Below are 24,565 nucleotides of genomic sequence, written 5' to 3'. Positions count from 1 at the left end.
AGTCCTCCGTCTCCGCCCCACCCGTCCCCAGCCTGGCTCCGGGGTTTCTCTGCATCGTCATTTTGTCCCCAGCTTGCGGGCTGCAGCCTCTACTGTTGACCCGTGTGTCCCAGACCACGTCCTTCTGCCTCTGTCTCCCAACACTGCTTCCCAGAGCTGGACCTGGAGGGGAGCGTCTCGATTTCAGCACAACTGACCCTGCAGGGGACACCAGCTGGGGGATCAGGAGTTCGAGGCTCCCCTTCTGCCATCGGCCAGCTGGGGAACATCAGCTGAGACTTCCCCTCCCTGGGTTTGCATCTGTAACGCTGAGACGGCGACCTGGGGTGCTTGCCCGCTGCTAGCCCGTGGGAGTGATCCGGGCTCCTCCTGCTTTCAGCTCCCCAGCCACTCCCCATCAACCTCCACCCTCTCCTTCTGCTGGGACAGATGCCAGGTGGCAACCTCTCACAGGGTCAGCTGAGGCAGGAGAGACCAGGGGAGCAGGACCCCAACTCCTAGTGGGCAAGCCTGAGCAGATGGCCATGCCCTCAGCCTCTGGCCTGAGCCCTCCTGCCCTCGGATCCCACATCTCTGGAATTTCGGTCTCTCCTCCCATCCACAGGCCCCCGTCATGGAGCACCTTGGCTCCCCGCCCCTGTCCCCAAAGCCCCACGTAGGCTGATTCAGGAGATGTTTCAATAATTTACTGGGAAGCTGACACTCAAGCACACACGTTTTATTTTGCGTATGACGCGCCCATTAATCCTTTGCAGTTGAATAGCCTAGAAGCCCTCCTTGTGGGGCTTTGCTGTCCTCCTGGGGGCTGCATCCAGGTCTCCTGCTAACATGGACGGAGGTGTCTCCCCTAGGCTGAGGGGGGCGGGCATGTTCCATGGATGTGTCCCCCCAGGACTTTCAAAGAATCTGCTATGAGGGCTGTCGATGGAGCTCAGAATGCAACTACAGGTGTTTTCTTTGGCTTTGGACCCGTTGCTGGGATGGCATTCCACAAAGAACATGGGCACTGACCAGGCTGGACAAAGGGCACGACCACGAGGGACACGTAAGGGAACCCCATTCCCGGTGCACATGTGGGCTCCCCGGGGCTGCGGGAGAAGGGGGTGGCCCCCGTCCTGCTGGGGTAGCTTTGGAAAGAGTCTCCACTCAGGGGGGCAGGCCACCGTGCACCACCCGGACTCTTTGGCTTTGCCCGGGGGCCCCTCCTGCTCCTTCCCCAGCCTCTCATCAGGGCTCCCAATCTTGAACACCTAGGTCACCCATCCTGGGGCTGCTCCCGCCTCTGAAGGGGAGACTTCCAGAATGGCGCCCGCTTAGCCCCCCTACCATCTCGGGAAATAAGCCAGGGCGGGGAGGGTGGGCCACGATCTTGGCGGGAGACCCTGGGGTCCAGTCTATCTGGGAAGAGAGGCAGGTTAGCAGTCGTCTGCAACGGAAACAGCCCCAGACTCTGTCCAGGCTCACACTCTGCCGCCGGCCCTGAGGTCTCCTCGATTCTCGGTCACCAGTCACCACCCAGATGGGGCGTTCAACCAGGGTGGTGTGGCACACAGGGGCCCTTGGAACAGCGGCCCCCATCCCTCCCCTCCCCCCGGCAGCTCTCCTTCCCTGGAGCATCTGGCGGGCGGTCACTCCTCCTGCAGCAGGGGCGCCCGGTCCCCCTCCTGCACTCTCTCGTCCTCCTCCCTCTCCATGCAGCCCACCGTGGCCGCCAACCCGGCACCCACGCCTCCCCCGACCACGGCTGCCCCCGTGGCCCCCACTGCAGCTCCCGCGGCCACCATCCCAGCTTCTGCGGCCAGCGCCGCGGCGGCCATGCCGGCACCCACCACGCCCCCCGCCAGGCCCATGAGCCCCGCGCCCACGGCGCCGCCCACAGCGGCCAGGTGGCCGCAGAAACGCACGGTGTAGGAGTCCATGAAGGCCTTGGCCTCGGCCTGCAGCTCGGCCTCCAGGGCCTCTAAGGTCTGCTCCCTCCCCGTGCATAGCAAGGCCGCCCCGTGCCGAGCCAGGAGCGCGTCCTTCTGGGTCGACAGGAGGTTCCGCATGGTGTCTGGCAGCACCCGGAGCGCAGAGAATATGCGCTTGGTGGCCACGTCCTGTGATGGACGAGAAAGAAGGGGCCCTGACCTGGAGCCCCGGTGCCTCCCAGCGGACGCCGGCCCCCCCGCCCAAAGACTGGTCCCTCTCCCGCAGGACGCCTGGCCTCCCGGGGCCCGAGGCTCACCTGCTGCCGCAAGTACTCCTCAAACTCCTTCTTGGCAGCCTCCACCGTCCGAAGGTCGTGCAGCTGGGCAGCCATCTGTCCACGGCAAAACCCGACTGCCTCCCTCCTTTCCCCCGCTGGGCGCTGCCGGGCCCCTCGCTCCAGCACGGGGAGCCCGGCTCGCCTCCCACCCGCGTCCTCCCTGTAGCCCCATACCTCATCCGGAGAGGCGCACCCAGGCCCCGTCCTGCCCATCCAGCCCGAGAGGTTCTGCGGAGACAGCGTCGGGGGGTCAGGGGGGGCAGGGGCCAGCGGGTCTCCTGGGGCTCTGGGGAGCTTTCACACCTTGATTTCCTGAGCCAGCTGCTGCCCCGTGAGCAGGCGTCTGTCCCCCCGGGCCGCGGGGCGCCCCTCGCTCCAGTAGCCCTGGCAGCGGCTCTTGGCATGCAGGGGGGCCGCGCTCAGCACATCGGCCACGTAGGCGCGGAGGTGGCCAGCAGCATCATCTGTGTCTGAGGAAGAGAGTCCTCATGCAGAGGTGCCTGGTAAGCAGGACCGGCTTCAGGAAGAGAAAGGGGTGTCGGGAGAGGAGGAGGAGGAGGAGGGGAAGGAGGAGGGGGAGGAGAGGAATAGGGGGAGGAGGAGGGGAGGGGAGGAGGAGGAGAAGGGGGAGGAGGAGGGGGAGGGGGAGGAGAGGAATAGGGGGAGGAGGAGGGGAGGGGAGGAGGAGGAGAAGGGGGAGGGGAGGGGGAGGGGGAGGGGAGGAGGGGGGAGGGGAGGGGGAGGAGAAGGAGGGCAGGCCGGGGAGGCTTTGCTCCTGGGACACTCACCTCCCGGGCTTCCGTGGCCTTTGCTCGCCCACCGCCTCCTGGGAGCCGGCAGGAGGCAGCAGCGGGCTCGCCTTCCTTGAAGCAGCCCCTGAACCTTGGGGTATTTGCCAGACGACTTCTAGAGAGGAGTGGGGATGCGCTCTGAGCGCGCTCCCCGGCTAACTGACCTTCTGCCCCGTCTACACCTCCGCCCCATCCCCTCCCTCACCTTGATGATGTCGCCTACATGCCCCTGCCCCGCCTTGCTGGGGTGGGATGAGTCACGAACTAAGAGGTCCAGGTGCTGGAAGAGAAGGGGTGCTGATAGCAGCAGCCGGGGTGTCGGAGTCTGGGGTGACAAGTCCAGAAACGGGTATCTCACCTGGATTGGCACCATCCCATAATGCCTGCCCATCACCTCGGCCACGTGGACAAACATCTGGGGATGGGGCACAGGGGTCATGGCTGGGCCACTCCAAGGGCTGTGCCTCCCCTCCCCCTGGGCCACTGGAGGACATCTTCCCGGCTCCTGGCCCCAGGACCCTCCTACCTCTCCCCAACCAGGCACCTCCTGGTTTACCCTGTGCCCCCAACCCCGCAATCCTGCTCCAGGTCACAAAATCCTGGGCCAGAGCTGAAAGGCACCCCTGGCCTCACGGGCAGGGCAGGGACAGGGTTCAGCCCCAAGAGCAGCTGTGTCCTCACCTCCAGATACTCCAGGTCTGTATCCTTCAGCTCCTGGAAGGCCGTGAGGATCTGGAACCAAGGAGAACAAGGTGGAAGGGGGTCTGTGAAGGCAAAGAGACACTGGGAAGACCCCGGTGAGGCAGGACCCCCAGGCAGAACGTGGGGCTCAGGAGGTGCGAGGGACCAGCCCCGGGGACCCCCGCAGCCTGCAGGGCAGGGCTGGCCCGGCCCGAGGGGTGGAGGGCAGGCAGGGGGACGGTCCACAGACCTTCAGCTGCCCCAGGGGCCTCCGACCCACCTTTAGGACCTTCACACTGACTCGAGGCGCCCCCTCGCAGGGGCGCCCCAAGAACCTGCGGGGATCCCAGACACAGGGGCCTCCGGGGTAAAGGTCCCGGTCCCCGGGGCTTGGAGGGCCAGACCCGGCTGGGATGGCCCTAGTGTGGGTGGCGAGAGCGGAGCAGGGCAGGCAGAGGGGCTGGGGGGCCTCACCTGGTAGGAGCTCAGCATGGAGGTGAGGGCGCAGAGCCGGGTCCTCGTTTCCCTGCTCAGTTCAGGGCTCATGGCGTCCCCCGTGTCCACCAGGAACACGGCCACCTGTGTGGAGGCAGGGGTGCACACTGAGGGGTCAGCCTGCCGCGCCCCCCAGGTGCCTCTGCCCGCCCCATCTTCTCGTCCCAGCCCCCAGAGATTTCCTGCCCGATTCCCCTCTCCATGAGCCGGTCTGGACTCCTCTGCCCCTCCCCGCTCACCTTCCTCCCCTCCTTCCCCAACAGGAAGGGATGACTCCACATCCAGAGGCCCCTGGTGAGGCTGTTGGCTCCCCACCGGAAGCCCTGCCCGGAGCACCCTTCCCTCGGCCAGCCGCCCTCGCCGGGCTCCTGTGGGGCAGAGAAGCAGAGCATCCGTTGGCCCATCTGGCCCCCTCCCCTCCCCAAGCCAGGCTGGGTCCCTGCCCCTGCCCCCAGCCCCCGGCCCAGCCCTGCCCTCACCAGGCCAGGCAGGCCCTGAAGCAGGTGGTTTAGGAGGAAGGTCTTCCCTGAGTGCCGCTCTCCCAGGACGGCAAGGAGGCAGACGGGGGTGTCCCTGGCCAGCGGGTGCTTCAGGCAGCGGTTGACGGCCCCCATCCTCAGGATGAGGCCACCGGAGGCGTTGACACGCACCAGCAGCAGCGGCTGGGCCCTCACCGCGCAGGTCTCCTGGGCCCGGAGACAGGGCTCCCTGAGCTCCCAGGCTGGGGAGCGTCCCCCCGAACTCCACCTCCCTCCGTGACATCCCAGTGTGAGGTCAAAGCCCCCGGCCGGGAGGAGGCCTGCGCACCTGCAGCGCGGTGGGCAGCGGCCTCCGTGGCAGGAGCCTCATCCTCTCCCCCAGGCCCCGGAGGCCCTTCTGCTTGCAGGTCTTGCGGCACTCGGGGCAGCAGGGCGGCCCGCAGCCGGGGACACGGTGGGTGCTGAAGCACCGCGGGCAGAAGTCGTGGCCACAGTCCAGAGAGATGGGCTCGCGCGGCCTCTCCAGGCAGATGGAGCAGGCGGGCGGCTCCCGGGACGCCACAGGTCGGGACCCCAGCCCCAGGTCCAACTTGGGGAATGGTGCGTGGGACCTGGGGGTGGTGTGCAGGGCGTGGGGACCCCAGGGCAGCAGTCAGAGGGAGCCTGAGATGGGGAAGCCTGGAGGGAGCTGTCTTGGGCAAGTTCCCGCCCAGGTCTGCCCCATTTCTAACGGTCCAGGAGGGAAGGATGGGGTGAAGAGACAAGATGGTGCACCCTGCCCGGAGCCTGGCACAGACGCCCACGGAAATCCTCCCCCATGGCCTCCTGCTGCGAGGGGAGGGGGGGGGGTCCCTCCAGGGGTCAATGACCTCTACATACCCCAAGAGGATCCTTTCTACTACCTCCCTCGGGCAGCGGGGACCATAAGGAGAGGCCTCCCGGGGGGCAGCAGGCGGCTCTTGGAAGATTCCAGCTCTGAGCTGGCATCTGCCTCGCTGCAGCACCCACCTGGTTTTCCCATCCCTCCCTCCACAGCCTGGCGGACCCAGCCTCGTGCTCCCTCCCCTGGGACAGGTATCCAGGCCCCAGTCCTGCCGCCAGGCCCTGCCACTTACCAACTGTTGCTGCTGTTGCCCATGAAGCTCTGTTTTCTCTCCTTGGAGAGAAAATTGGGGAGAAAAACAATCCCAAAAATGTTATTTAGAAGGGAATCCAGACTTCTATCTTCATCCTGGATTCCAGGTGCCCCCATCCTCCCTCTGCAGACCCAGTCCCCACCCCCAGGTCTCAGGACCAAAGACTCGCCTGTTTGCCAAGCCGGTGACAAAAGGAAATGACTGACAAGGCAGACCTCGGCATGGGAGGCTGGCGTGGGGAGAGGGTCCAGGAGAGGGTCCGGGAGAGGGTCCGGGAGCAGGCAGGACACCCAGGAGACCTTTGGCGGCGCTGAGGCTGGCTTCCCTCCCGGAAGGGCTGGCGGAGCTGTGGCCAGTGGAGGCTGGGGGGGTCTCCCCAGAGGACACAAGTCGGCAGGGCTGGAAAATGGATGTGACAGTCGGGAAAGAGGAGGCTGCCTCTGGACTCACCCCAGGGGGAGGAGACAGGACTGCAGGAACCAGGGCTCCGGAGGGAGGGACAGAGCCGGGCCCAGAATCCCTGGCAGAGGCTGGGATGCAGGCAAGCCGGGGTGGTGAGTCGCCATGGAGACGGGAGGGAAAGATAAGGACAGGGAGGGGGAGGGTGGATGGAGAGGAAGCCATATGGGTGCGCGGTAGACACGGGACTAGGCTGGCACTGCCCCTGCTGGCCCAGCGGGGTTCTTCCGGGGCCACCGGGCAGGGGGTGTAGAAGGCAGAGCTGGGGGAACGGGGAGAAAGCATGACCTATGCTGACCTAGAGCCACGATGGCCTCCTTCCTCCCATGGATGGTCTCTGTACTGGGCGCCTGCCAGGTGCGGGGCCCGTGATGCCACCCCACGGCCTGTGCGTGATGCCACCCCGCTGCCTGCGCGCCCCTCCCTCCAGGCTGTCCCAGCTGCGGCTCTCCTCAGCGCCCTGGGCTGTTCTGACGTCGGCTGCGTGTCCCCTGGTGTCTTCCTCCTCCAGTGACTTTCACCCTCATTCAAGCTTGTGACAGTTACCCCTGGCCCTTCTAACTGCCTCTCACCTGGGCTCCTCCCATCCACCCCCCAGTTCGCGGCCAGCCCAGAGCCCTGAGCACAGCCGACCCCTCGCTGCGCAAACACCTGCCACGGCTCCCTAGTCCCATCGGATCGAAAGCCAAAGTTCCTGGTCTGCCTGAGCCTTCCTCGGCAGCCCTCCCTCCCCCGCCTCCACACCTTTGCCCAGCGTTCCCTGTGCCTGCGGTGGGGCCCCCATCCCTCCTGAGACCCTCGCAGGCCCAGCTCAGGGGCCGCCCCTCCCGCCTGGACGTGATCTTGCCCTCAGGTGGCCTGTGGCTTGTGGACCTGACCCGTGATGGGCTCTGGAGCCGGGCTGATCCGGCTCAACTCCCAGCTGACCCCTGCGAGCCGGGCCCCAGGTGCTGCCTTTCACTTCTCTGAGCTCTGGGGTGTCACGATTACATACGGAAAGCCACTTGCCCGGGGCTAAGAGTTATTCTTAAACCAGGATGCAGGGGGGTGGGATGGGACTCCTACCCTGCAGGCGGTCAGGTGAGACCACCGTCAGCAGGCAGGGATGCCCCTGCAGCCCGGGCTGGGTCTTGCTTCCGGGGACGGAGGGCCTCTTAATCAAAGCAGAGACTCGAGCCCTCAAGGGGTTGAGAGCAAAGCCTCACTGGGCGGGGGCGGGGGGCGGGGTTCAGGGCCGTGTCCACTGCTCTCCTTCGAGGCCAAGTAGGTTTTCTCGGTCACGCGGCCTCACATCCCTGGCAGACAGATGCGGGGAGAGAGCCTGGGCGCCTGACTCACGTGCACTCCAACCCCTGCCCTGTCCCAGCGTGAGACCCGGGAAGGGACTGACCTCTGGGAGCCTCCGTTTTCTCATCGCCAGGCAGAGATGTGGTAAAGCAGACGGGCACCCAGCCTTCCCCCAGCAACACTCCCTGGGCACCCGGGCTGCAGGGCACGTGTCCCACTGTGGGACAGGCCCCTGGTGGCCTGGCTCCAGCCCCTGACCTCCTGACCTCTGTTTCAGCTTCTGGGCTGGGAGGAGGGGGCTGGGGTGGGGCCAAAAATCCAGTCTCCAGACGGGGACCCTGTTTGGGGTGACTCTGGTTCCCCGGATGCAGGCAGGAGCTGCTTCACCAACCCCGGTGCACACGCACGCACACATATACGTGCACACACACACATGTGCACACACACACACATGTGCCCTTCACATCAATTCACACACACGCACACGGTCGGCACACTCCTCCTCACCCGCACTGTGCACACGTGCCTTCACTGCCCTCCCTCGCCTGTGGACCCCAAACAATCATGCACACACGTGAACACGCCACACTTAGACTCACAACTGCACACGAACCTCCGCACACACGCATATGCTCACTCATGAATGCTCACGCAAACACATTCACGTGTGCACCAAGGCCTTCACGCCCGTGCACACTTACACTCGAGCTCACAGTCCCACAGGGACACACACACGCTCGTACCCACAGGCACACGAGCTCACCCTCAACCTCACAACCTATGAGGAGGTACTGTTTCACCCTCATTTCACAGATGACAAAACTGAGGCCAGAGAGGTTAAGTCTCTCTCCAAGGTCACACAGCTGTGAGTGACGGTGCTGGAATCCCGACCCAGGCCGTCAGTCCGCCCACCTAGCCACCCAGCCACCCCTGTATCCGTCCATCTTCTCATCCATCAGCCTCCAGCGTGTCTGCCCATCCAGTCATCCGTCCTTACACTTCTCCGTCCAGAGGACAGGTATTTACTGAGCACATCACACCCGGCAGGACGCAGGCCCTGAGTACAGGCTGGTGGACACTTGGGGTGCCTCCAGTCGAGCAGGGGAGGAAGAAGGGTCCCTAGACGAGTCCTGAGGGACACGCTCTCTGCCGAGGGCTGTGGGGAGAGGCGGCTGTGAGCACGGAGCGAAGGCAGGGCACTGGGGTCTGGACACGTGGGGAGGTCGGGCCTGAAGGATGAACAGCAGTGGCAGGCAAAGGTGCGGCGGGTGGGAGGGCAACGGCACGGAGACGGAGACGGAGAGGGGAAGGAGGGGAGGCTTGGGGGCGGGGCACGCGGGCCCCGCCCTGTGGAGCCACAGGCCTCTGGGTGCTGTCAGGTGTGCTGAGCCCCGGACTTGGCTGCCTTCACGCCCAGGACTCTCCGCCCCTGCCCTCACCCAGGCCTCACCCAGGCGCGTCCGTGCCAGGCCGCCTCGTGTGAGCACCGGAGACCCGGTCGGGCCACTGTCGGGGGAGGAGGACAGGGTCCTGGAGCCGTGGGATGACAGAGCTGGAGGGAGGTGCCCTGTTCGGCTGCCACCTTCTAGCTTCGAATAAAGACCAAGGTGAAGCCAAGCATGGTGTGGAGAGAAAACAAGGTTTCTACTTCCTGGATGGTCCCTCCCAGGGCCACCAGTCCCCTCCCATCAAGGTGGCCCCCGCCCTGCCCTGAGACAGCCTCTGGTATTGAAAGGCCCCCTCCACGCCCCCCCACCATCACCGCTGGCCATCGTTACACGTGGTGTGTAGTTTCCACCTCTGTGTTCGGAGCTGGTGGGGGGCAGTCAGCAGAGGGGCGCCCAGGCCAGCCCTGAACCCTATGCTGGGCAGGACACAGTCCAGGCGCTGGCGAGGCCAGGCCCACTGTGGCTGCCCAGGACCCTGACCCTGACCCTGGCTCCGCTCCCTCTCCTGCCAGCTGCCAGGGACTTCCCATCGCAGCAGGAAAGTCCCGAGTCCCTAGCCTCCCGTTCGGAACCCCCCGCACCAGCTCATCCCCGGCTTCCTGAAATAATTTTCAGGATAGAACCACCATCGGACACCTGCTTAGCAATTTAGGGTCACGATGTCTTGCCAAGAGCTGCCTTCACTGATTCCCACAGCACAGAGACAGCCCGGCGTCTCGAACTGGGAAACAGGCTTGGGCGCGGGGCGACCGTCCAACTGGGTGAGGCCCCAAGTCTGGGCTTCACTCAGACTTGGGGCCGCTGAGGCTCAGTCTTGCAGGATGGGTGGGAGTTAACCCCCCTTCGTGAAAGGTGCTGGGTGAGGATGGGTGTTCCAGGCATGGGGAGCAGCCTGTGCAGAGGCCAGGCTGGGGTCAGTGCTGGGGAGTAGGGCAGGGTCCGGGGACCGAGGTGGCGGTCCGCAGAGCACAGACATCGGAGGGACATGGGGCAGATTTCAGACTTTCCTCGCATGACAATGGGACCCGTAAACGATTCTAAGCAGGAGGTGTGTTCTGGAACCATTGCTTTGCCCACACAGACACACTGCAGGAGACCTGGCTGCTCTGGGTGGCATCTAACTGGGCCTGAAACCCATCCCCGAGGGACAGCCGTCCAGAGCATCGCTAAGTTTCGCTGTAACAGACAGCAGTCAGAGTCACACAGAAGCTTCCACGGCCTGGGGCGGCCCAGTGACATGTGCTGAATGTCAGGAAAGGAGTAGAGAAGCCACAGTTCCAACACGGGGGACAGGAAGGTGGGCTGCAGGGGCAGCACACACAAGACGGGGGCACTCATTGATGTGGTGACAGCAAGCGACAGCAGTGAAGCTGGAAGCCCCCCCAGCGCCTTTCTGAGGTTCGCACCAGTGGGTGGGCGGTCCTTGGCGGCTGGCGGCCAACCAGCCCTCACACACCATCTCCCCCCAAACCCGAGCCCAGACCTGGCTCCCGGCCCCTCCCCCCGCGCCACCCCATTCAGACTCCCAGCCGCCCACCAGGTCTGGAACATCCAGGCAGTGGGCCAGGACGCTGAGGGACAAGGTCGCCTGGGCCCTGAGGAGCAGACTCCCCACCAGACTCCGCCCAGCTGGACCCAGGCCCCCAGACCCCTCCAAGGTAAGAGGCAGCGCCTTGCAGCTGGACAGCCAGCCAGACTGAATGGGGCCAGGGGCCCCTGCTGTCCAGGCCTCTATATCCAGACCTCTACTGGCCAGGTGGCCTAGACGAAGGCCACCCCCCAGATGGGCCGGACCAGCTGGAGGGCCCTGGACAGCACCCAGGCCTTGGCTCAAACACCAACCCTGCCCAGCTCACCGGGCCCGGTCACTCCCCTCACTCAAGCTCAGTGTCCCAGCAGTAAAACTAAAGATAATCACTGCTGTGCGGGGTTATTGCGGAGAGCCCGGCATGCAGCTGCTGCTTAATACACGTCAGCTGCTGATGAGCCATGGCGGCGAGCCTGGGCTCACCTCACTGTGCCCGCGTCTCCCCAGGCGCCTGCCCCCTGCCTGGGCTCTCAGGCCTCCCTCCTGGGGCCTGTGAAATTCCTACAGAGGCAGAACCTTCCGGGGTACTTAGGTCATGAGGACGAGGCCCCACAGATAAAGTACTGTTTCAGCAGTTTACTGCTGCTAAGAATGGTCGCACATATTCACTGGGCTCCTAAAATACGCTGAGTCCTTTAAACAACAGGCTCTCCAGTTCTCCCCGATTTCCTCTAAAGGTGGAGACGTTGCTCCACTTTACAGATGAGGAAACTGAGGCTACCCAGGTGCTCATAGCCACGCCCGCCTTCCGCTGGCCTCCCTCCCTGACTCTTTCTCTCTCACACACACAACGTTCCCCCTTCCTCTCTCAACCCCTCCCTGGGCAGAAGCTGCAGCCAGGAGCTCAGCTAGCCACCACGTAGCCTGTCTGCTGACAAAAGGAGTGTGGAGTGAGATTAGGTTAACAGGAAATGACCAGCTGACCCTGAGGTCAGGAAGGAGGGTGTCCAAAGGCTGGAGTTTGCTTCTGCTTTCCGACACTGAGTCTGGCAGCAGAAAGAGCAGGAGTCCCCACCCAGATCGGAGCAGCCGGTCCAGACTGCTCGGTCCCGGTGGCCCTCCTGCTGCCAGAGGCGCGGAGGTGGGCAGCTGAGAGGCCTGAGCAGGCTTGGGAGCTGCCCACGGGGCTCGGGCCAGCCCTGCCCATCCACAGTGGCCACCAGGGACAGACCAGGGCCTGAGAGCCTCAGCCACCCCTCCCTCCGCCACCTCTCACACACCTACCCTCCACCCCCAGCCAGGCCGGTTTTGGGGTTTTTTTAATCTATCTATTTATTTATTTTTGGCTGCGTTGGGTCTTCGTTGCTGCACGTGGGCTTTAGCTGGGGGGAACATAAAACGGTGTAGCCACTCTGAAGAACACTCCGGCAGAGTGGTCAGAACCACCTTACGACCCAGCCATTGCACTCCTGGGCCTTTTCCCCAGAGAAATGCTCCCACAGAATGTTCACACAAAAACGTGTACGTGAATGTTTACAACAGCTTTATAAACAAAGCTTACGGCAAAACACTGGAAACCACCCAGCTATCCTTCAACAGGTAAATGATTAAACAAAGCAGCAGGTCCAAATGGAGAGCACAGCTCGGCAATAAAGGGGAAGGAACTAGTGACACAGACAGTGACCTGGACGCATCTCCAGAGAATTATGTTGGATGAAAAAAGCCAAGCCCGACAGGTTAGATGTTGTATGATTCCATTCATATGACATTCTTGAAGTGACAAATTACAGAAATGGAGACCAACTGGTGGTTGCTGGGAGGGCTAAGGAGCGGGTCGGGGTGCAGGGAAGTGAGTGTGCGCATCATGGGGCCGCAGGACGGACCCTGCTGTCCTGGAAACGTCCTGCATCTGACTGAATCCATGTCGTTATCCGGGTTGTGATACTGAAGGACAGTTTTACAAGATGTTCCCATTGGAGGAAACTGGGTACAAGATACCTGGGCTCTCTCTGTATCAGTTTGTACAACTGTATGCAAATCTATCATTATCTCAGGATTAAAAGTCTAAGTTAAAAACAAAAGTAAATAACAATCTAAAGGAAGGGCGTCCCTTCCTGCTTAAAATTGGACACCGCCTTTCTGTGGCCGGTAGGGTAGTCTAATGCTCCCTCCCCACGTGGCCTGCTCACCACCTCGAGTCCCCCCCCCCACAGCCCTCCCCTCCTCCAGCCCCTCGCTCACTCCTCCCAAGCTCAGAGCCACCTTGCCCGAATCTCAACCACCGCGAGCGGCCCAGAGAGGCCCCTCAGCTGACCACGCTCCCTCCGCCGTCCAGCCACTCCTTCTCATCCTCAGGACTCTGCTGAGACTCCCGGCCCCCTGCGTGGCCCTCCCGGGGCAGCGGTCCCCTTGCTTGCCCAGCACACAGCCCCTCAGGGGCCACACGCTGGGCCTGCACGGAAGGCTGCCGCTGCATGTGTTGGTGGGACCCCAGGACGATCCCGCGAAAGAGCCCCTGTCTGCTGAGGTGCCCTGACTCAGTGCGGTCAACAAGCCCAGAGGGCCACCAGCCCAGCCCCCGGGCAGAAGCACAAAGCTAGGGGGAGTGGGGCTTTGTCCATGAGCGTCCACAATGAGCCAGGCTGGAAATGACGCAAATGCCCACCACGGGACAGTGGTAAGCAAAGGCGGGGGGGTGAGGGGAGGCCTGCATGCAGTGAGGCCCCAGGGAGCACAGCTCAGACGTGAGGGTCCCCATGGTCTCCAAGGAGCACATGGAGCTTCACCTCTGCGGTCACATCCACCGACTCTGACCAAGTGAGAAAGGAAAACTGACATCCAAAAATGTGTATCTGGGGGCTTTCCTGGTGGCGCAGTGCTTGGGAGTCCGCCTGCCGATGCAGGGGACGCGGGTTCGTGCCCCGGTCCAGGAGGGTCCCGCGTGCCGTGGAGCGGCTGGGCCCGTGGGCCATGGCCGCTGGGCCTGTGCGTCTGGAGCCTGTGCTCCGCGGCGGGGAGGCCACGGCAGTGAGAGGCCCGTGTACCGCAAAAAAAAAAAAAGTGTGTTTGGGACTTCCCTGGTGGCGTAGTGGTTAAGACTCCGCACTCCCAACACAAGGGGCCCGGGTTCAATCTCTGGTCCGAGAACTAGATCCCACACGCATGCCACAACTAAGGAGCCCGCCTGCCGCAACTAAGATTCGACACAACCAAATAAAATAAATAAATAAATAAATAAAATAAAATAGTATCCCTACTACAAGACAAAAATTTTTAAAAAAACACAAAAACGTGTATTCATCAATTCGCTTAAAATAACAATAATAAATCATCATGTGCTTACATAAATAACATATTTCCATAAAAATAACCATATTTCCCGACACAGAAAAACAGTGAGAAGGACGGTGCCAGCTCGCCTGACCGTGAGTCTCTGCGCCCTGGCTGCATGGGAGCAGCCGGGCTCTCGCGTCTTGTTCTTCGTTCAGTCTCGAGAAGCCTCATGTCGCAGGCTCTGCAAACTCTACCCCACTCCCCGGAAAACCAGGGCAGAGAGTGCAGACAACACACTAGCATTTTTACTGCAAAACTCCTTCCGATCTCTCAGACACCCTGAAGGGGCCTGGGAGACCCTCAGGGACCCCTGATGACACTCTTGAGAACCACGACATAGAACTAGAAAACAACAACACGCTATTGTGTTGAGCGAAAAACCAGACGCCCGAAGAATATGTGCTGAATGATGCCATTCATAGGAGGTTTGGGAACAAGCAAAACCACTGCAAGATGAGAGCAGTCAGAAGAGTGTCTCCCTCGGGCTGGGGAGGGGGACGCACACACGGGACCTTCTGGGGGCTGGAAACCTTCTGCCTCCCGACCTAGGGGCGGTGACACAGCAGTTCACCCAGGTAAGGCTTGGTGGAGCTGCACCCCTGCCCACGTGGTCACTAACCTCAATGAAAAGGAAAACTGTGACAGCAGGCTGATACGCCTTGGACTCGGCTTCAGCTTCGTCAGAAACGCCAGGACGTGCCCACCCTTCAGTTTGTAAGGATTAGAGGCCATGTGGGGGTCCCAGCCCCCAAGGGCATGCCCGCTCCCCATTAGAGCCAAGATCACCCTGGTGCAGCCAGGGCAGACCTGGGAGGTCACGGGACACCCACTGGCAAGGCCACCGCTGGACCAGGGAGACCGGGGGCCCTTCCCCACCCCTCCTGGCCCCGCTCTGCTGGGTGCTGGGCAGGGCACCTGCCCTGCGCTCTCACCGGGTCTGCATCAGGCAGGGGCATGACAACCAGCTGGGGATTTTTTTACCCCAGTGAGTCTGTCTCTTGACTCAAGACCAGCTCTCTTTGTAGGAAAAGAGAAGAACGGGCTCTTATTTCTGCCTCAGGCAAGAAGCAGACTTGGTGTAACCACAGAAAGACAATTAGGAACTGGGCCTTGGAATTCTCCACGGCCCTCCCTTCCCAATGTTTACTATTACACAAGCCAAAGTCTGTCCTGCATCAACACTCCTCTGACCCTCTCCTGCGTCCCCACTTGTCCTCTCTGCCCGGCCAGCCAGCTGGCGCCCGTCCCTCAAATGCAGCTGCACACTCCCACCCCAGGGCCTTTGCACGTGCTGCCTCTTTAACTCAGACTGCTCTTCACTCGAATATCCTCACAGTTCCCTCCCTCTGCCCCCCGCCCCCACCCCGCGGGTCTTCATTCCAGGGGTCGGCGCTCCAATTGGCCCCTCTCCCCAGCATCTGTCAGTGAGTCTCTATCAGGGCCCACCCATCTCGTGTCTATAAACAGCCTCGGGGGCAGAGGTGAAGATTCCCGTCTGAGCCCACATGGTTCCCAAAGCCTGAAATGTTTCGTGTCTGGTCGTTTACAGCACAAAGCTGCTGACCCAGCCTTAGTTCCTCCTGGCCTCTCACCGAGCCTTCCCGGTCCCAACTTCCCTAACTTCAATCACCTTCAATCACCAGCTCAAGTGTGTCTTGTTTTCCCTCATTACGTTCGTCCCCACCCAGCAGGCTGCCAGCCGACCCCTGCGTCCTGCTTGTCATCTTGTGCGTCCCCTCCCTGACGTGGGCAGGTGGTCCACCGGGTCTACTCCTGCGTGCATCCCGGTCACCCCAGGGCAGAAGCGCGCCAGGCCCTGGAGACGGATGCTGAGAGTGCGGGTGTCCATTTCCCTCCCCCTAAACTTCCCACATCGTGAGCGCCGGGAAGGGGCACACTGTTCCACGTGGTGACTGGCGTGGAGCAGGCGCCCCATAAACACTGAGGGATGCAGGGGTGCACATGCGTGAGGACGTGCGTGTGTGTGTCTGTGCTTGGTCAGAACCGACAGTGGTGACGAGGACCCTTGCTAGACAGAATTCTGTGCCCGTCGGTCCTTCCCATCGGGAGGAATGACACATGGGACGAGAGTCCGGGATTCCAACCCCACGCTCCTCCACTCTGTGGTTTTTACTAAATCATCTCCAGGAAGGAGTGTGAAGTGCAGGGTGCTTCCAGAAAGCAACACCACCCTTGTTCCAGCCTGCCGGCCTCCCCGTGCTGTGTGCAGACCCCCTGCACCTGCCCTGCCTCTCCCCTCGCCATCGCCCCCCAGCGGCACCCTCTCCGGGGTGCTGGGCCCCAGAACCCAGGCTTCCTCTCTCCAGCAGGGGCCGGCACCTGGGCAGACAGCTGCTCCCGCCCCAGCAACGGCACCTCAAGGTGGGGGCGGGGGACGAATCAGTGGAGCGTGGAGGAACTCTAGGGCAGGAAAACTATTCTAGACGATGCTTCGATGGTGGATACGTGTCATTATACGTTCATCTAAGCCCACAGAGTGTACAGCACCAGGAGTGAACCCTCACGTTAACTATGGACTCTGGGTGAGGATGACGAGGTGTGGGTGCAGGTCCCGTCTGGTGGGATCGTTGCTGGGGGGCCGTGTGCGCGTCGGGGCGGGGGGTACACGGGAAACCCCTGTGCCTTCCTCTTGGTTTTGCTGTGACCCTAAAAGTACTCTAAAAAACAAAGTCTGGTATTTTTAAAGGAGCAACTGTTGAACTGTGTGGTTACAGCGCATGGATTTTACGACCTGTAAGTTATACTCCTGCAACCGAGCAGCAAGGACCCTATGGGGCCTTCCCAGGAAAGGCCGTCCAAGACCATGACCTCTGCCTGCCTCTTGTTGGCAGAAAAACTTTAGCCTCCTGGGCTTTCCCTGAATTCCAAAGAATAAATTTAATCAGAGAAATGAGAAAATGCAGAAACAAAGGAAAAAAGTCAAGTAAGACGAAATAATAATAGTTTAGCCATCAAACAAGTCAAGGACCTTTCGTTCCTCCTCAAGGGCTGTAGATAACATCCTGAGCCGTATCCTTGAGCTGTTTTGCAGATACCGAAACCCCCCCACCAGGTGGAAGAAGTTAGCTGCATGCTGACCACCAGCACGTAGACCCCAGACAGGTTGGAACCAGAAGGTTGACTGAGATTCCGGAAACATCACCCTTTTATCTCACCACCAACCAATCAGAATAATGTCCAAGAGCTGGTCACACACCCCTCGACCCCCTCCTTCACTCTGTCTTTATAAACCCCCCCTGAAAGCCCTGAGGGAGTTCGGGTTCTCCTTGTGGCCCTGAAGTTAACGCTGCACTTTCCTTCACCGCAACCTGGTGTCAGCAGGTCGGCTTTAACACTCGTGGGCGAGCACACCTGAGTTTGGTTCAGTACCACCCCCATAAATCATTTTTAGAATTAAAAACGGAGATGGAAAATGCCAGAGAAAAGATAAGAACAAGTAAGGATCCATTCGGGAGGCCCAGTATCAACTAATAAAGTAATTGGGAAGAGAACAGAGAAAACGGAGGGGAAGGAAACAGGAATGAAAAGGTGACAGAGAAAAACTTACCCAGGAGGAGGACACAAGCCTCCCCGTGTGGAAGGGCCACCAAGTGGCCACACGGCGAAACAGGAGGAGCCACCGGACTCCTCCGACACCAGGGTGGACGCTGCTGCTCTCCAAAAAGGGCCTTCAAGCACCCTTTTACCCCGAAGATGTGCACCCATTCATTGATTACATTAAAACCACATCCCCAAACCTCCATCTGTGTTTCCTTCCCAGCACACAGCATCCACACAATTCACACATCGAAATGAAGCCACGCTCCTAAGTTACATGAGCCCCAGACACCCCAACCCCAAAGGCCTCCGGGTCCACCTCGAAGGTCTGAGCCCAGCACCAATCCACCCCCCCCCCCCGTCCCCCATGCGTCTTCTCTCGGCCACATTCTGAGCTCCGCCACTGAACTTGCCCCAAACCAGAACAAGGTGGGGGAGGGATGACACCAAATCCCTCCTAATTTCCTCCCTTTCAAGAAGGAAAACACGGGAGGGAAGGAGCCCACACCCCGGACGGCCCCCATCAGTCGGGACCCATGCTGGTGACACCTCTCCCGCGTGGCCCCCTCTCCGCCCCCCTGCCCACCACACACCTGTCATCACGGCACCTTCTCAAGTTCTCCCCTCTGGCACCAGGACGGCTGAGGTTGTGTGTCTGTTCACCGCTGCCTGCACGGGGGTTATGGGCTGGCCTGTGTCCCCCGAAAGCCACCTGCTGAAGCCGACCCCAGGGCAGGCCTGACGCAGTCTGACCTCACACCCCAAGGGACACCACACCCTCGTCCTGCGGTAAACCACCAGGGCCCTGCCCCTTCCCGCGGCCTCTGGGGAGGGGCCCAGGGCCGGCAGCTCGGCCAGACCCCTCCTTCCTTCCGACAGGCAGCCCAGTCTCCCTCGGAGCTGCTCATTCCGCCTGGGTTGGAGGACGTACCCTCTGCTGCAGGAGACGTGGGGGTCTCGTCCTTAGCTGTGGTCTGAGACACTCCACAGGCTGCTGGGCTTTCAGGACAAAACCAAAGACCTTTGTCAATCAGAGTCCTGGCTGGAAACTAAGGCAGACTCAGCTGTTTTATAGAGCATTCCATGAAGGGATGGTCACCTGGATGTGGGCCTTAAGGAAACCAGCATGGGGGGCGTCAAGGCACCCGGGGCCCTCCTGGGCTGCAGGGATAAGGGGAGGAGATGGGTTGTCAGGGCCAGTGAAGGGGTTATGGGGGGAGCCGTCCCTGGGGGTGCGGAGGGAGCACAGCCATGAGCAGACTGCGGTCCTGGGCGGGACAGGGCCTGGGGGGAACACCCGAACCTCTCTCCCCACTTGTCCTGCCAGTGCCTCCCACTGGCCGAATCCTGCTGGAAGCTGGGGCCACAGGAACAGTGATGCCCTGGGGACAGAGCAGGACAGAGAAAGGTGGAGTGGAGAGGCGAACGCCAAGGAGGTGGGCAAGAGACCCATGCAAGGCCCATGGGATGGGAGCCCTCACCTCCTTGAACCAGCTCTGCAGCAGAAAGGCCTGCCCAGCGGGCAGCAGGGTCCTGACAGAACGTCCCCTCCATGCCCACCACTCTGCAGCCTCGGAGCCCCTCACTGCCACCCACCCCCACTCAGGCAGCCACCTGCCCTGACAACGCCGGTCAGAGAAGCCCCTCACCTACCGCAGGGGCGTCTGCCTCAGACCCCTAACAATGGGCAGAGCGAACCAGGCGCCAGGAGGGCCGAGACCCAAGCTCAGGGCTTGCGGCCCAAGCGGAGCCAATGTGACTCAGCACCTCGCCTGCAAGGTCACCACCGCCAACCAGCCTGGGACCCGGGACCAGACTCCTCCAGGTGACCAGCACCCCAAGAACGGAATGCCCCTGCCCCTGCTCGAGTTAGCCCCTCCCTAAGTGGAGCCCAGGGCCGTGCATTACGTTAGCTAAACCAACCAACTGCACCCTCATTCCAGGCAGGGGGACCCCCAGACACGGGAAGAAATTTCCATGCTGGGCAGCCAATAAACGTGCCCACTGATACGGGTCCCTTTCAGTGCGTCCAAGGGTTTCCCTCAGACACTGTCTTCAGAGGGAGGACTGACTCACGGTACCTGTGGCCAAATTTCTTTCCCTGAAGAGTTAAACCAAGCCTCAACCACACCCAGCAAGCACAGTGCCTGCTTTGCACACCCACATATATTAAGTTTTTAAGAAAAAACTAATAGGCAAACTATGGCTGATACGACATCATTGCTTAATTCTTTCTCTTGCCTTTTTTGTTTTTGGTTTGTGTTCTTTTGGTTTTGGCGGGGGAGGGGTTCCTATGTTTATTAGTTGTACTCAGCAGAAGTCTTTGATACTTGACTTAAGACATGTTTTATTATTTGTTTTGATGACTGATTTTTCATTATTTTCCTTTCTGTAGCCTGTGCTAAAATTAGCTGGCATTTGCTGAAAAGAGAGATGTTTTGGAATTAGATTCAGCTGTGTGTAACAGGAAACAACCAAAGAGGCTTAAACTAGATAGAAGTTTCTTTCTCTGCCATGTAAAAGAGGGCTGGAGAAGGGCAGTCCAGAGCTGGCTTTGGACCTGCTCCACGATCCCCCCTGATCACCTCCCACCACCCCCTGAAGGGGCCTCCTCCTCACTGTCCAAGGTGGCAGCCAGAGCGCCAGCCATCATGCCCAGGAACAGGACAGAGGACCGGAAGAAGAGGGAATAGCTGCTGCCTTTGCACCACATCTGTTTGCATTTTCTTGGCCAAAATTCAGACATGTGGCTTCACCAAGGGAAGCTGGACAATCAGGCCAGCTAAGAATCAGGACCTCACTACTCAGGACTAAGGGAAGAATGGCTATCGAGAGGAAGGCTACCATCTCCTCCACAGACAAGGATAAAAATCACATTTAAGGCAATCCGTTCACGGAAGAACAACTACTACATTTATGATGACGACAGCACATATTTACTGAATAGTTAACAATTGTGGGCCCTGTGCTAGGCGCCTTGTATCTGTTACCCAATCCTCACACAGGCCTCTGAAGGACAGACCATGACCACACTTGCTCTACAGACGAGCAGACCGAGGCACAGAGAGGCTAGGTGACTTGTCCAAGGTCACCCAGCTAACAGGTGGCACAACGTGGATCTGAATGCAGGCAGCTGGCTCCAGGTCCCCCAGGACAACTCTCACCAGCACTTACAGAACCGGGGCCAGCTGGGCGCACCCAAGGGGCCACAGACTCAGGAGTGAGGAGGGGGCCCGGGGCCAGAGCTGCTCTCTTACTCTGAGCCTCTGCACATCTCACCCACTCTACAAATGCTCGTCCCCGACACGCGTGACGTGTGCAATGAACTGCCTGGTGCCTGTGTTTGTGGCTCCGTGGGCAGCCAGTACACGGCAGGTGCTCCGAGGACACCTGACCTGAGTGGACGCAGGCTCCACGCGGGGTCGAGACGCAGCCCCTGCCCTCCAGCGCTCAAGGCGAAGTAAGGAGATGGGCGGCCGCGGGGAAACAGAGCCGGCTCAGGCGGGGCCTCCATGCGACAAGCCTGGTGAGGCTGAGCTGTACTTTGTGAGTCACAAGCGGTCAGGTTGTAAGGCCCTCGAGGCAGGCCTCAGCCACACTTCGCATTCCTCTCAAATCCAAGGTGAGAAGTGTAGGCTCAGCCCTGAGGCCACAGGGAGGCTCGAAGCAGGGGGTGGCAGGGCGGCCCCCAGGGGAGACCATCCTGGCAGCCTGTGCCGAGGACTCTGCCGGACTCTGCCGGTCTGGGGCAGGGAAAGGGTGGCTGGAGGCTGAGGGGCCCGGACAGGAGGAGGCGGCCTTTCAGGGCTGAGGAAACTGGCCGAGAGGGGCCGAGGGGAGTCTGAGGTGGGACGGGAGCCGAGTGAAGGCATTTGGAAGAAGGGGCTGCAGCTAGGGGAAGAAAAGCACAGGAGGCCTCTGGGGGAGGGGGAAGGAGGGGGCCTGAGGGGTGCTGGAAGGGGCTGGAAGGGGCCCCGGCTCAAGCTGGCCGAGAGCACTTGGATGCCTACAGGCTGTGCTCACGGCTCAGCAATGTCCGGGGCCTGCCAGGATACGCCTGGCTGCTGCCCCTGCCCCCCAGCCCCAGCCCCCGGTCCCACATCAGGAGCTCTGGAGCTGCCCCCCACCCCACCTTCCGCTCCCCAGAACCCAGACATACCCCCCCAACCTCAGCCTTTCCCCAGCGACGACGGCTAATGAAACCCAGGCCAGGGAAGAAAAGGGAGAAAACAAACAGACGTGGGCAGGGGGGCCGTCAGGAGGCGGGGCAGGGGCTGGGGGTGCCAGTCAGGGGGTGTCCGGGCCGGTCTGAGCCCTGGGGCGTGGACTTCCGCCCACTTTGCCCCGCAGGGCTAATGAGGCCCAGGTGGTCCCTTGGCTGGGGCCCACTTCCCGGCGCCACTGACAGTGTAAGTGGATGCCGGTTCCGTGCCGGGGGAGGGGGAGAGGGGGCTCTGCAGCCACAGGGGCGGGGCTGGAGCGGCTGGCCGGGGGCCCAGCACATAACTCTGGGCCGGCTCAGTCTGGGGCGCAGTCTGGGGCAGCAGACACCCAGCCGCTTGGAGCCCAGCTGGCAGCATGAAGGTACCGGGCTGGGGCGGGGGCCTCAGGGCCACAGGGGACTGAACCCACCCTGCAGAGAGGACCCTTGCCAGGCAGGGGGCTGTGAAGGGACGGGGCTCAGTCCAGGGGAGGTGTGGAGGCAGAAGCGCAGACCAGGGGCTCCTGGCAGGGCTGGTTCGTCTGAGGGGCAAATGCAGAGGGGGCGGGGGCTCTGGGGCTGGGCGGGTGACCCTGTTCTCCTGTCGTCAGGCCCTTCTGGCTCTGCCGCTGCTGCTGCTTCTCTGCACTGGCCCCTGCGTCCCCCAACTCTTGGGGATCCGGGGAGATGGTAAGCTGCCACACTCGCCCAGCCCACAGGCTGGGCGAGGGGGCTGTCCTGAGCATCGCAGCTGGGAGTCGGGCCCCAGGGCTGAGCCTGTAAGAGGGAGCAAGTGGGCCAGACAGTACGCGCCCCCAGCTCGGGGAGGGAGGTGAAGGGGGGGCCGGGGGGGCGGAGGTGGCTGGTGTGCCTCAGGCCCCTTCTCCTCACCCCGCCCCCAGCTCTGGAGAGGTCATGCCTACAGCAGCCCCTGGACTGCGACGACATCTACGCCCAGGGCTACCAGGCGGATGGCGTGTACCTCATCTACCCCTCGGGCCCCAGCGTGCCTGTGCCCGTCTTCTGTGACATGACCACCGAGGGTGGAAAGTGGACGGTGAGTGGAGGGGGTGGGCACGGAGGCCAAGCCGCACGGCTGTGAGCCTGCGACTTCGTCTCTAAAGCAGGGACGATACAGCACAGTTTGTGCGCCTCTGCCACCACAGACTCCTAGATGCTTAAGGTAGGTTAGTGCCTGTAATCCTCACAATAATCCCGGGAGCAAGGTTACAAATGAGGAACCAAAACCCAGAGAGGTGCAGTAACTTGCCCAAGGGCACACAGCCGGCGCCGGACTCAACCCCAGGCGCCTCAATTCTAGAACGCCCCCTTCACCGCTTCCTGCTCTCGGCAGCCGCTCCCCGAGGGGCCTGGTGCCGGCACGCGCCTCACCTCGGCCCCCAGCGTGGTCCTCGCCCGGGTGAGGCCCCAGCCCCCCGGCCCCTCGAGCGTCCAGGCCCATCCTCTCTGCTCCAGGTTTTCCAGAAGAGATTCAACGGCTCAGTGAGCTTCTTCCGGGGCTGGAACGACTACAAGCTGGGCTTTGGCCGCGCCGATGGGGAGTACTGGCTGGGTAAGGCGGGGCCCGGCAGGCTGGGGGCCCCCAGAGCCAGGTCCCCGCTGACCGGCACGCCCCCCGCCCCCTCCCAGGGCTGCAGAACCTGCACCTCCTGACACTGAAGCAGAAGTATGAGCTGCGGGTGGACCTGGAGGACTTCGAGAACAACACGGCCTTCGCCAAGTACGGCGAATTCTCCATCTCGCCCAACGCAGTCAGCGCCGAGGAGGACGGCTACAGCCTCCACGTGGCGGGCTTCGAGGACGGCGGGGCAGGTACCCACTCTCGCCAGCCGCGGAGGGGCTGGGGGGAGGCCGGGCTGCCCCGCGCCCAGGCGGCCCCGCGGGCTGCGGACGCACAGCTACCCAGCGTGTGGCTCGGAAGAGGCCCCGTCCCCAGGCTGCCCCTCCCCTCCGCCAGGCGACTCCCTGTCCTACCACAGCGGCCAGAAGTTCTCCACCTTCGACCGGGACCAGGACCTCTTCGTGCAGAACTGCGCGGCCCTCTCGTCGGGCGCCTTCTGGTTCCGCAGCTGCCACTTCGCCAACCTCAACGGCTTCTACCTCGGCGGCTCTCACCTCTCCTACGCCAACGGCATCAACTGGGCCCAGTGGAAGGGCTTCTACTACTCCCTCAAGCGCACCGAGATGAAGATCCGCCGGGCCTGAGGCGCCGGCCCCGCCCCCCGCCCTGCCGCCCCGCCCCAGCCCCGCCCCGCTGCCCTCAGCGCCCGCGTCTCCCGGGGGCCCTGTGGCTCCAGCCCAACCGCTCCCCTCACACCCACGACGCCCAGCTCTCGCCCGGGCCTCCGCTCCCCTCCACCCGGCTACACGTCGGCGGCCTCCCAGACCTCCGGAAGGCACCGCCACCCGGCCTGGACTCGGACACCGTCCGGAAGGCTGCGGGCCGGTGTCCCACCTTAGCCGGCGTCCCGACTGCGGCCTCCACCAGGGCCCCGCCCCGGGAGACCGGAGGCGCAGTCCGACCCACTCCCGGCACACGCCAGGCCACCTGCCTGTGGCCGCCACCGCCACGCCCTAGCAGTCCCGCCAGCCAGCAGAGAACCTCCCATCCTTCACCTCCCTCCCAGCGGCGAGCACCACGGGCCCCCAGCCCCGTCTCACTCTCACGCTCAGCTTCCCCCGCCTGCCCGTCCCAGGCACCCAAAGCTCGACACCCAAACCGTATCTCACCCCAGCTACCGCAAGCCACACTAGAACAGCCACAGCCGAGGTAGGCACAGATTGTGAGGTCCCCCCACCCGCCCCGGGGGGGAGTCTGACCATGCGAGGTGGCAGAGGGCAACCTCTGTGGGGCTGGGAGCAAGTGGGGAGTGGAGGTCTTAATAAACCTCAGGACCTGA

The 24,565-nt window shown here is 62.1% G+C and overlaps 2 protein-coding genes across 11 annotated transcripts; one reads left to right on the top strand and one right to left on the bottom strand.

Moving 5' to 3' along the window:
• Positions 1-702: 702 nt before the first annotated feature.
• On the bottom strand, positions 703-22,552 carry RNF112 (ring finger protein 112). Of its 9 annotated transcripts, none has more exons than XM_073798191.1 (14): positions 18,037-22,552; positions 6,000-6,229; positions 5,810-5,850; positions 5,023-5,305; positions 4,695-4,901; positions 4,455-4,583; positions 4,195-4,299; positions 3,721-3,771; positions 3,245-3,454; positions 3,037-3,154; positions 2,552-2,718; positions 2,228-2,476; positions 1,905-2,099; positions 703-1,394 (listed from the first exon to the last, which is right to left on the bottom strand). In XM_073798191.1, the coding sequence occupies exons 1-14, from the start codon at positions 18,041-18,043 to the stop codon at positions 1,323-1,325; spliced, it is 2,064 nt and encodes a 687-aa protein (XP_073654292.1). In that variant the 5' UTR covers positions 18,044-22,552; the 3' UTR covers positions 703-1,322. The 9 variants fall into 9 exon arrangements, with proteins under 9 accessions (XP_073654292.1, XP_033703545.2, XP_073654289.1 ...); XM_033847654.2 differs by having other exon boundaries at positions 703-2,099; positions 3,245-3,319; positions 3,398-3,454; XM_073798188.1 differs by having other exon boundaries at positions 703-2,099; positions 2,552-2,712; positions 3,245-3,319; positions 3,398-3,454.
• Positions 21,927-24,517, top strand: MFAP4 (microfibril associated protein 4). 2 transcript variants are annotated; one of them, XM_073798194.1, is made up of 6 exons: positions 21,927-22,027; positions 22,256-22,334; positions 22,547-22,701; positions 23,121-23,217; positions 23,295-23,477; positions 23,645-24,517. In XM_073798194.1, exons 1-6 carry the CDS (start codon positions 22,022-22,024, stop codon positions 23,851-23,853), a joined length of 729 nt encoding a protein of 242 aa, XP_073654295.1. In that variant the 5' UTR covers positions 21,927-22,021; the 3' UTR covers positions 23,854-24,517. The 2 variants fall into 2 exon arrangements, with proteins under 2 accessions (XP_073654295.1, XP_033702464.1); XM_033846573.2 differs by having other exon boundaries at positions 21,938-22,027; positions 23,623-24,517.
• Positions 24,518-24,565: the final 48 nt, after the last annotated feature.

The sequence above is a fragment of the Tursiops truncatus genome, chromosome 20 (genome assembly GCF_011762595.2).
Source record: "Tursiops truncatus isolate mTurTru1 chromosome 20, mTurTru1.mat.Y, whole genome shotgun sequence".
In the NCBI taxonomy this organism is placed as follows: Eukaryota; Metazoa; Chordata; class Mammalia; order Artiodactyla; family Delphinidae; genus Tursiops; species Tursiops truncatus.
Note: the sequence above shows the minus strand (reverse complement) of the source record. Positions and strands in the feature narration are given on the sequence as shown.